At 41.8% G+C, this 12,540-nt stretch overlaps 1 protein-coding gene across 3 annotated transcripts in view; it reads left to right on the forward strand.

Moving 5' to 3' along the window:
- Window positions 1-1,135: 1,135 nt before the first annotated feature.
- Window positions 1,136-12,540, forward strand: part of LOC139752080 (sortilin-related receptor-like) — a 269,696-nt gene continuing 258,291 nt past the window's right edge. The window contains exon 1 of one of the 3 annotated variants that reach the window (XM_071667935.1): window positions 1,136-1,494. In XM_071667935.1, coding sequence (XP_071524036.1) covers window positions 1,141-1,494 — 354 coding nt within the window. In that variant the 5' untranslated portion in view covers window positions 1,136-1,140. Of the gene's footprint in view, window positions 1,522-12,540 lie in introns of all 3 variants that reach the window. The other 2 variants (XM_071667934.1, XM_071667936.1) reach the window with 2 other exon arrangements.

A 12,540-nucleotide genomic window follows, 5' to 3' on the forward strand; every position in this document is an offset into this window, starting at 1 on the left:
GACCAGATGTTATGAATCTTCCACAAATGGAAATGATTATAAATACAATTACCGAGCAAATCCATGATTACGAGTAATGAGGATTATGATTCCTTCCATGGAATTAATTACAATTTTACTAAAAAAATTGTAATGATTCTTTTCATTCCATGTTAGGGAAGCAGAAGAAAGGAACCAATCATAATCACTGCCATGACCAATTCTTCCATAAAAGACGTCAGCAAAATATGCCTCAGCACGAAGTAGAGTCTTAAACTGTAATTTTGCAGCTGACAGCATTTTCTCATGAGTTTGTTTCTCTAATTTGGGATCTTTCTGTAAGTTCTTGGGTGAGTTAAAGGAAAAAGCGATGTTCCTAAGAACATTGCCAGGTCCCCTTTGAAATGGAAGGGGCGGTGAGGTTTGCCGTAGGACAGTGCTAGCTCTTCACCCACCATAAGACATCCAAGATAGTTCAGCACGCTTTTGCCCAAACAAGTAAGGCCAATGCTGGATTAACGCAAGGGCATCTGAGGAATGTTTTTTTCAGTTCTAGGTTATGAAATTCATCCCTTAAGTAAAGAAGGCCTTGTAAATGTATATCCTAATATAACACTTAGGTCACAAAGCCCATTCCAATATATTTGTCTCAAGCTCCCTTATAAGCTTAATCCAGCACTACCACGTTACCATGGCAACGCCTCCTCTCAACTGTAGCAAAGTCTTTGCTCCTGTAGCAGCATCAGAGATAATCAGCGACTGCACCAGTTACATGGATTTTCTGCGTAACATTTTACTGCTACTGCCCTGACAGCTGATGCCGTTCTCTTAAACCATTGTACATATCAATAAGCATTGATGTGTTTCCTTCGTTTCTTTTTTTACCGTTTTTAGTCCTTAAGCTCGTAGTATTAAAAAATTCGCACAATAAACTACATTTCAATAATAAATCTTTCGAAACCATATCTTATATTATGACAAACTTGCCGGTGTACAATACTTCGACAGAACCTCAAATGTGTTTTCTTAAACACGATACATTTACGTGTTAGGAGAAAAAGTGAACCCTTCGGCTTGCGGGACAAGGGAATTTCTTGTTATAGACACGAAAGATAGGATAAGGATAAAAAAAAAAAAACATTCAAGAAAACAGAATGTCATATGCGAGTGAGTCAGCGTCCTGTGTGCGACTTGAGTGAGGCAGCGGGTCGGCCTGGACGACCACAGCAAACAACAACAAGCATGGCTGCCATACGTCTCAGGGCAGCCTCCTTGGCTGTTTTATTGTTTTGTGTAACTATAGAAGTGTGTCTTGCTGAGAGAAATGGATTACCAGCCAGATTTATCAGTGTCGGTAGACGTAAAAGGTCTGGCCCAACAGTACTGGCTGCAGATGAAGGCGATCTTTCAAGTCCCGTAATGAATGCTGACCCAGAGCCGATAACAAGTCACAGTGAGCATAATAGGAAAAGACGAAGTCTGAATGACACAGCTCATCTACCACAGACGACTGTGGTATGTATATAGGGGAAGCCTATCAAGGTAACCTATCGGAAATGCATTGGTAATGAATTGAGAGATGCCATACTTATTATCTTTGGAATATGATTAATACATTCCCATTGGTTTGGTGGATTGGCCAAAACACATACTATATATATATATATATATATATATATATATATATATATATATATATAGGATTTTATTGTAACTAAGGGTGTTTGGTATGGAAAACTTTGGTTTAGAATTAATACCATACACGAAACTGTAGTGATAAACAGAACTACAGAAGACCTTATCTGAACTCCAACAGGTGTTGATTTCTTTTTGAACATGAATGCTATGGTTAGATCATACCTGAATCCGTGCCATTTTGTGATTTAGCAAGTAGCGAACATGAAATAGCTAGATGTAACTTGGAAACACATCAATTGATTGTCTTGGACCATGTACCACAATTGCAATTTAATTATATACATTATATACATGGCCCATGTTATACTGTCATGCTGAGAGTTAAGGTAATTTTTGGTTGCTAAGGTAGGTTAGGTTACATTTTTATGGCTCTTTTTTATTAGAGATCTATCACTTAGTTTTATAGATTTGTATCAACTATCCTCACATTACCTTATGATTGTCTTAATGTTGTGTACTGAGAATCATTGTCACAATGTGGTGCTCTTATTGTATGTTATAAACATACTGTTGCTCACGTTCTTGTGAATATAGTGACCATCTGAACTAGTACTTGATGAAACTCTTAATTTATCTCTGCACAGAAATTAGCCTTAGGAATTGGTTGTTGGTAATGTACCAAAAAGCAGATGCATGTTTTGTATATATTAGACTTGAATTATAGGTGTATCACCTCGTGCTCCAACAATTTTAAGTCCTCACAAGTGGGCAAGACTTCAAATTTAAGGGAAGTTGTGGTTTATGCCAATGAAAAATATATTTGAAAATACTCATTTTAAGGAAGAGGTTCCAATGTTTTTGAGACTGTCAGCTTATAGATCAAATACAATGAATCAGATTATTGCCAATAAAAATCATTGTTATTCAGTCTGTAGATGTGATGCATCATCCATTAAGTCTTTTTGAGTTTGAGGACAGCTTCACATCAAGTGTGTGTCCCACTGTTACGAACGTTTAGTGATTTTGATGATTTAACTTCTGAAGAAGTAATATTTGCCAATTTTTGTGAGTAGGGTAAATCCATCATGATAGATTTTGTCTTCGAGCATTCATACATGGCAAAGACTGAATTTTGAAGAAGCAAACCATTGTAAAATGATTGTTCATGAAGGAAGAATTACATATGACAACTGTAAAGTAAACTAGGGAATTGTAATGAAATTAAGTATTCTAGAATGATTAGTAAAATGATTGTTCATGAAGGAAGAATTACATATGACAACTGTAAAGTAAACTAGGGACTTGTAATGAAATTAAGTGTTCTAGAATGATTACTAGCTATCATATCTTACAATCATTTCTCTGATAAGAAATGTGACTCACTTCCACTTCCATGGTTCCATCTGCTGCCAAATCCACTCCCAGATATCTAAAACACTTCACTTCCTCCAGTTTTTCTCCATTCAAACTTACCTCCCAATTGACTTGACCCTCAACCCTACTGTACCTAATAACCTTGCTCTTATTCACATTTACTCTTAACTTTCTTCTTTCACACACTTTACCAAACTCAGTCACCAGCTTCTGCAGTTTCTCACATGAATCAGCCACCAGCGCTGTATCATCAGTGAACAACAACTGACTCACTTCCCAAGCTCTCTCATCCACAACAGACTGCATACTTGCCCCTCTTTCCAAAACTCTTGCATTCACCTCCCTAACAACCCCATCCATAAACAAATTAAACAACCATGGAGACATCACACACCCCTGCCGCAAACCTACTTTCACTGAGAACCAATCACTTTCCTCTCTTCCTACACGTACACATGCCTTACATCCTCGATAAAATCTTTTCACTGCTTCTAACAACTTGCCTCCCACACCATATATTCTTAAAACCTTCCACAGAGCATCTCTATCAACTCTATCATAGCCCACGCCTTGCAACCATACAACATTGTTGGAACCACTATTCCTTCAAACATACCCATTTTTGCTTTCCGAGATAATGTTCTCGACTTCCAAACATTCTTCAAGGCTCCCAGAATTTTCGCCCCCTCCCCCACCTATGATTCACTTCCGCTTCCATGGTTCCATCTGCTGCCAAATCCACTCCCAGATATCTAAAACACTTTACTTCCTCCAGTTTTTCTCCATTCAAACTTACCTCCCAATTGGCTTGACCCTCAACCCTACTGTACCTAATAACCTTGCTCTTATTCACATTTACCCTTAACTTTCTTCTTTCACACACTTTACCAAACTCAGTCACCAGCTTCTGCAGTTTCTCACATGAATCAGCCACCAGCGCTGTATCATCAGTGAACAACAACTGACTCACTTCCCAAGCTCTCTCATCCCCAACAGACTTCATACTTGCCCCTCTTTCCAAAACTCTTGCATTCACCTCCCTAACAACCCCATCCATAAACAAATTAAACAACCATGGAGACATCACACACCCCTGCCGCAAACCTACTTTCACTGAGAACCAATCACTTTCCTCTCTTCCTACACGTACACATGCCTTACATCCTCGATAAAAACTTTTCACTGCTTCTAACAACTTGCCTCCCACACCATATATTCTTAAAACCTTCCACAGAGCATCTCTATCAACTCTATCATAGCCCACGCCTTGCAACCATACAACATTGTTGGAACCACTATTCCTTCAAACATACCCATTTTTGCTTTCCGAGATAATGTTCTCGACTTCCAAACATTCTTCAAGGCTCCCAGAATTTTCGCCCCCTCCCCCACCTATGATTCACTTCCGCTTCCATGGTTCCATCTGCTGCCAAATCCACTCCCAGATATCTAAAACACTTCACTTCCTCCAGTTTTTCTCCATTCAAACTTACCTCCCAATTGGCTTGACCCTCATCCCTACTGTACCTAATAACCTTGCTCTTATTCACATTTACTCTTAACTTTCTTCTTTCACACACTTTACCAAACTCAGTCACCAGCTTCTGCAGTTTCTCACATGAATCAGCCACCAGCGCTGTATCATCAGTGAACAACAACTGACTCACTTCCCAAGCTCTCTCATCCCCAACAGACTTCATACTTGCCCCTCTTTCCAAAACTCTTGCATTCACCTCCCTAACAACCCCATCCATAAACAAATTAAACAACCATGGAGACATCACACACCCCTGGCGCAAACAATCATTCACTGAGAACATATGACTTTCCTATCTTCCAACCCGTACACAGGCCTTACATCCTCGATAAAAACTTTTCACTACTTCTAAAAACATACCTCCCACACCATATATTCTTAAAACCTTCCACAGAGCATCTCTATCAACTCTATCATAGCCCACGCCTTGCAACCATACAACATTGTTGGAACCACTATTCCTTCAAACATACCCATTTTTGCTTTCCGAGATAATGTTCTCGACTTCCAAACATTCTTCAAGGCTCCCAGAATTTTCGCCCCCTCCCCCACCCTATGATTCACTTCCGCTTCCATGGTTCCATCTGCTGCCAAATCCACTCCCAGATATCTAAAACACTTCACTTCCTCCAGTTTTTCTCCATTCAAACTTACCTCCCAATTGGCTTGACCCTCAACCCTACTGTACCTAATAACCTTGCTCTTATTCACATTTACTCTTAACTTTCTTCTTCCACACACTTTACCGAACTCAGTCACCAGCTTCTGCAGTTTCTCACATGAATCAGCCACCAGCGCTGTATCATCAGCGAACAACAACTGACTCACTTCCCAAGCTCTCTCATCCCCAACAGACTTCATACTTGCCCCTCTTTCCAAAACTCTTGCATTCACCTCCCTAACAACCCCATCCATAAACAAATTAAACAACCATGGAGACATCACACACCCCTGCCGCAAACCTACTTTCACTGAGAACCAATCACTTTCCTCTCTTCCTACACGTACACATGCCTTACATCCTCGATAAAAACTTTTCACTGCTTCTAACAACTTGCCTCCCACACCATATATTCTTAATACCTTCCACAGAGCATCTCTATCAACTCTATCATATGCCTTCTCCAGATCCATAAATGCTACATACAAATCCATTTGTTTTTCTAAGTATTTCTCACATACATTCTTCAAAGCAAACACCTGATCCACACATCCTCTACCACTTCTGAAACCACACTGCTCTTCCCCAATCTGATGCTCTGTACATGCCTTCACCCTCTCAATCAATACCCTCCCATATAATTTACCAGGAATACTCAACAAACTTATACCTCTGTAATTTGAGCACTCACTCTTATCTCCTTTGCCTTTGTACAATGGCACTATGCACGCATTCCGCCAATCCTCAGGCACCTCACCATGAGTCATACATACATTAAATAACCTTACCAACCAGTCAACAATACAGTCACCCCCTTCTGGGAAACAGAAGAAGGAGTCACGCGGGGAGTGCTCATCCTCCTCGAAGGCTCAGATTGGGGTGCCTAAATGTGTGTGGATGTAACCAAGATGTAAAAAAAGGAGAGATAGGTAGTATGTTTGAGGAAAGGAACCTGGATGTCTTGGCTCTGAGTGAAACGAAGCTCAAGGGTAAAGGGGAAGAGTGGTTTGGGAATGTCTTGGGAGTAAAGTCAGGGGTTAGTGAGAGGACAAGAGCAAGGGAAGGAGTAGCAGTACTCCTGAAACAGGAGTTGTGGGAGTATGTGATAGAATGTAAGAAAGTAAATTCTCGATTAATATGGGTAAAACTGAAAGTTGATGGAGAGAGATGGGTGATTATTGGTGCATATGCACCTGGGCATGAGAAGAAAGATCATGAGAGGCAAGTGTTTTGGGAGCAGCTGAATGAGTGTGTTAGTGGTTTTGATGCACAGGACCGGGTTATAGTGATGGGTGATTTGAATGCAAAGGTGAGTAATGTGGCAGTTGAGGGAATAATTGGTATACATGGGATGTTCAGTGTTGTAAATGGAAATGGTGAAGAGCTTGTAGATTTATGTGCTGAAAAAGGACTGATGATTGGGAATACCTGGTTTAAAAAGCGAGATATACATAAGTATACTTATGTAAGTAGGAGAGATGGCCAGAGAGCGTTATTGTATTACGTGTTAATTGACAGGCGTGCGAAAGAGAGACTTTTGGATGTTAATGTGCTGAGAGGTGCAACTGGAGGGATGTCTGATCATTATCTGGTGGAGGCTAAGGTGAAGATTTGTATGGGTTTTCAGAAAAGAAGATTGAATGTTGGTGTGAAGAGGGTGGTGAGAGTAAGTGAGCTTGGGAAGGAGACTTGTGTGAGGAAGTACCAGGAGAGACTGAGTACAGAATGGAAAAAGGTGAGAACAATGGAAGTAAGGGGAGTGGGGGAGGAATGGGATGTATTTAGGGAATCAGTGATGGATTGCGCAAGAGATGCTTGTGGCATGAGAAGAGTGGGAGGTGGGTTGATTAGAAAGGGTAGTGAGTGGTGGGATGAAGAAGTAAGAGTATTAGTGAAAGAGAAGAGAGAGGCATTTGGACGATTTTTGCAGGGAAAAAATGCAATTGAGTGGGAGATGTATAAAAGAAAGAGACAGGAGGTCAAGAGAAAGGTGCAAGAGGTGAAAAAAAGGGCAAATGAGAGTTGGGGTGAGAGAATATCATTAAATTTTAGGGAGAATAAAAAGATGTTCTGGAAGGAGGTAAATAAAGTGCGTAAGACAAGGGAGCAAATGGGAACTTCAGTGAAGGGCACAAATGGGGAGGTGATAACAAGTAGTGGTGATGTGAGAAGGAGATGGAGTGAGTATTTTGAAGGTTTGTTGAATGTGTTTGATGATAGAGTGGCAGATATAGGGTGTTTTGGTCGAGGTGGTGTGCAAAGTGAGAGGGTTAGGGAAAATGATTTGGTAAACAGAGAAGAGGTAGTAAAAGCTTTGCGGAAGATGAAAGACGGCAAGGCAGCAGGTTTGGATGGTATTGCAGTGAGGATGGATGTGCTGGAAATGAGATGTTTGAGGACAATGTGTGGTGTGAGGTGGTTTGATCGAGTGAGTAACGTAAGGGTAAGAGAGATGTGTGGAAATAAAAAGAGCGTGGTTGAGAGAGCAGAAGAGGGTGTTTTGAAGTGGTTTGGGCACATGGAGAGGGATGAGTGAGGAAAGATTGACCAAGAGGATATATGTGTCGGAGGTGGAGGGAACAAGGAGAAGAGGGAGACCAAATTGGAGGTGGAAAGATGGAGTGAAAAAGATTTTGTGTGATCGGGGCCTGAACATGCAGGAGGGTGAAAGGAGGGCAAGGAATAGAGTGAATTGGAGCGATGTGGTATACCGGGGTTGACGTGCTGTCAGTGGATTGAAGCAGGGCATGTGAAGCGTCTGGGGTAAACCATGGAAGGCTGTGTGGGTGTGTATATTTGCGTGTGTGGACGTATGTATATACATGTGTATGGGGGGGGTTGGGCCATTTCTTTCGTCTGTTTCCTTGCGCTACCTCGCAAACGCGGGAGACAGCGACAAAGTATAAAAAAAAAAAAAAAATATATATATATATATATATATATATATATATATATATAGCAGTGTGGTTTCAGAAGTGGTAGAGGATGTGTGGATCAGGTGTTTGCTTTGAAGAATGTATGTGAGAAATACTTAGAAAAGCAAATGGATTTGTATGTAGCATTTATGGATCTGGAGAAGGCATATGAGAGAGTTGATAGAGATGCTCTGTGGAAGGTATTAAGAATATATGGTGTGGGAGGCAAGTTGTTAGAAGCAGTGAAAAGTTTTTATCAAGGATGTAAGGCATGTGTACGTGTAGGAAGAGAGGAAAGTGATTGGTTCTCAGTGAATGTAGGTTTGCGGCAGGGGTGTGTGATGTCTCCATGGTTGTTTAATTTGTTTATGGATGGGGTTGTTAGGGAGGTAAATGCAAGATTTTGGAAAGAGGGGCAAGGATGAAGTCTGTTGGGGATGAGAGAGCTTGGGAAGTGAGTCAGTTGTTGTTCGCTGATGATACAGTGCTGGTGGGTGATTCATGTGAGAAACTGCAGAAGCTGGTGACTGAGTTTGGTAAAGTGTGTGAAAGAAGAAAGTTAAGAGTAAATGTGAATAAGAGAAAGGTTATTAGGTACAGTAGGGTTGAGGGTCAAGTCAATTGGGAGGTGAGTTTGAATGGAGAAAAACTGGAGGAAGTGAAGTGTTTTAGATATCTGGGAGAGGATCTGGCAGCGGATGGAACCATGGAAGCGGAAGTGGATCATAGGGTGGGGGAGGGGGCGAAAATTCTGGGGGCCTTGAAGAATGTGTGGAAGTCGAGAACATTATCTCGGAAAGCTAAAATGGGTATGTTTGAAGGAATAGTGGTTCCAACAATGTTGTATGGTTGCGAGGCGTGGGCTATGGATAGAGTTGTGCGCAGGAGGATGGATGTGCTGGAAATGAGATGATTGAGGACAATGTGTGGTGTGAGGTGGTTTGATCGAGTAAGTAACGTAAGGGTAAGAGAGATGTGTGGAAATAAAAAGAGCGTGGTTGAGAGAGCAGAAGAGGGTGTTTTGAAATGGTTTGGGCACATGGAGAGAATGAGTGAGGAAAGATTGACCAAGAGGATATATGTGTCGGAGGTGGAGGGAACGAGGAGAAGAGGGAGACCAAATTGGAGGTGGAAAGATGGAGTGAAAAAGATTTTGTGTGATCGGGGCCTGAACATGCAGGAGGGTGAAAGGAGGGCAAGGAATAGAGTGAATTGGAGCGATGTGGTATACCGGGGTTGATGTGCTGTCAGTGGATTGAATCAGGGCATGTGAAGCGTCTGGGGTAAACCATGGAAGGCTGTGTAGGTATGTATATTTGCGTGTGTGGACGTATGTATGTACATGTGTATGGGGGTGGGTTGGGCCATTTCTTTCGTCTGTTTCCTTGCGCTACCTCGCAAATGCGGGAGACAGCGACAAAGCAAAAAAAAAAAAAAAATATTAACTTTTTAAAAAAGTATTAACTTTCTAAAATGGGAAACAGAAGAAGGAGTCACGCGGGGAGTGCTCATCCTCCTCGAAGGCTCAGAGTGGGGTGCCTAAATGTGTGTGGATGTAACCAAGATGTGAAAAAAGGAGAGATAGGTAGTATGTTTGAGGAAAGGAACCTGGATATTTTGGCTCTGAGTGAAACGAAGCTCAAGGGTAAAGGGGAAGAGTGGTTTCGGAATGTCTGGGGAGTAAAGTCAGGGGTTAGTGAGAGGACAAGAGCAAGGGAAGGAGTAGCAATACTCCTGAAACAGGAGTTGTGGGAGTATGTGATAGAATGTAAGAAAGTAAATTCTCGATTAATATGGGTAAAACTGAAAGTTGATGGAGAGAGATGGGTGATTATTGGTGCATATGCACCTGGGCATGAGAAGAAAGATCATGAGAGGCAAGTGTTTTGGGAGCAGCTGAATGAGTGTGTTAGTGGTTTTGATGCACGAGACCAGGTTATAGTGATGGGTGATTTGAATGCAAAGGTGAGTAATGTGGCAGTTGAGGGAATAATTGGTATACATGGGGTGTTCAGTGTTGTAAATGGAAATGGTGAAGAGCTTGTAGATTTATGTGCTGAAAAAGGACTGATGATTGGGAATACCTGGTTTAAAAAGCGAGATATACATAAGTATACTTATGTAAGTAGGAGAGATGGCCAGAGAGCGTTATTGGATTACGTGTTAATTGACAGGCGTGCGAAAGAGAGACTTTTGGATGTTAATGTGCTGAGAGGTGCAACTGGAGGGATGTCTGATCATTATCTTGTGGAGGCTAAGGTGAAGATTTGTATGGGTTTTCAGAAAAGAAGAGTGAATGTTGGGGTGAAGAGGGTGGTGAGAGTAAGTGAGCTTGGGAAGGAGACCTGTGTGAGGAAGTACCAGGAGAGACTGAGTACAGAATGGAAAAAGGTGAGAACAATGGAAGTAAGGGGAGTGGGGGAGGAATGGGATGTATTTAGGGAATCAGTGATGGATTGCGCAAAAGATGCTTGTGGCATGAGAAGAGTGGGAGGTGGGTTGATTAGAAAGGGTAGTGAGTGGTGGGATGAAGAAGTAAGAGTATTAGTGAAAGAGAAGAGAGAGGCATTTGGACGATTTTTGCAGGGAAAAAATGCAATTGAGTGGGAGATGTATAAAAGAAAGAGACAGGAGGTCAAGAGAAAGGTGCAAGAGGTGAAAAAAAGGGCAAATGAGAGTTGGGGTGAGAGAGTATCATTAAATTTTAGGGAGAATAAAAAGATGTTCTGGAAGGAGGTAAATAAAGTGCGTAAGACAAGGGAGCAAATGGGAACTTCAGTGAAGGGCGCAAATGGGGAGGTGATAACAAGTAGTGGTGATGTGAGAAGGAGATGGAGTGAGTATTTTGAAGGTTTGTTGAATGTGTTTGATGATAGAGTGGCAGATATAGGGTGTTTTGGTCGAGGTGGTGTGCAAAGTGAGAGGGTTAGGGAAAATGATTTGGTAAACAGAGAAGAGGTAGTGAAAGCTTTGCGGAAGATGAAAGCCGGCAAGGCAGCAGGTTTGGATGGTATTGCAGTGGAATTTATTAAAAAAGGGGGTGACTGTATTGTTGACTGGTTGGTAAGGTTATTTAATGTATGTATGACTCATGGTGAGGTGCCTGAGGATTGGCGGAATGCGTGCATAGTGCCATTGTACAAAGGCAAAGGGGATAAGAGTGAGTGCTCAAATTACAGAGATATAAGTTTGTTGAGTATTCCTGGTAAATTATATGGGAGGGTATTGATTAAGAGGGTGAAGGCATGTACAGAGCATCAGATTGGGGAAGAGCAGTGTGGTTTCAGAAGTGGTAGAGGATGTGTGGATCAGGTGTTTGCTTTGAAGAATGTATGTGAGAAATACTTAGAAAAGCAAATGGATTTGTATGTAGCATTTATGGATCTGGAGAAGGCATATGATAGAGTTGATAGAGATGCTCTGTGGAAGGTATTAAGAATATATGGTGTGGGAGGAAAGTTGTTAAAAGCAGTGAAAAGTTTTTATCGAGGATGTAAGGCATGTGTACGTGTAGGAAGAGAGGAAAGTGATTGGTTCTCAGTGAATGTAGGTTTGCGGCAGGGTTGTGTGATGTCTCCATGGTTGTTTAATTTTTTATGGATGGGGTTGTTAGGGAGGTAAATGCAAGAGTTTTGGAAAGAGGGGCAAGTATGAAGTCTGTTGGGGATGAGAGAGCTTGGGAAGTGAGTCAGTTGTTGTTCGCTGATGATACAGCGCTGGTGGCTGATTCATGTGAGAAACTGCAGAAGCTGGTGACTGAGTTTGGTAAAGTGTGTGGAAGAAGAAAGTTAAGAGTAAATGTGAATAGGAGCAAGGTTATTAGGTACAGTAGGGTTGAGGGTCAAGTCAATTGGGAGGTGAGTTTGAATGGAGAAAAACTGGAAGAAGTAAAGTGTTTTAGATATCTGGGAGTGGATCTGGCAGCGGATGGAACCATGGAAGCGGAAGTGGATCATAGGGTGGGGGAGGGGGCGAAAACTCTGGGGGCCTTGAAGAATGTGTGGAAGTCGAGAACATGAATGTGTGGAAGTCGAGAACATTATCTCGGAAAGCAAAAATGGGTATGTTTGAAGGAATAGTGGTTCCAACAATGTTGTATGGTTGTAAGGCGTGGGCTATGGATAGAGTTGTGCACAGGAGGATGGATGTGCTGGAAATGAGATGTTTGAGGACAATGTGTGTTGTGAGGTGGTTTGATCGAGTAAGTAATGTAAGGGTAAGAGAGATGTGTGGAAAGAAAAAGAGCGTGGTTGAGAGAGCAGAAGAGGGTGTTTTGAAATGGTTTGGGCACATGGTGAGAATGAGTGAGGAAAGATTGACAAAGAGAATGTATGTGTCGGAGGTGGAGGGAACGAGGAGAAGTGGGAGACCAAAATGGAGGTGGAAAGATGGAGTGAAAAAGATTTTGTGTGATCAGGGCCTGAACATGCAGGAGG

The sequence above is a fragment of the Panulirus ornatus genome, chromosome 12, assembly GCF_036320965.1.
Source record: "Panulirus ornatus isolate Po-2019 chromosome 12, ASM3632096v1, whole genome shotgun sequence".
NCBI lineage: Eukaryota > Metazoa > Arthropoda > Malacostraca > Decapoda > Palinuridae > Panulirus > Panulirus ornatus.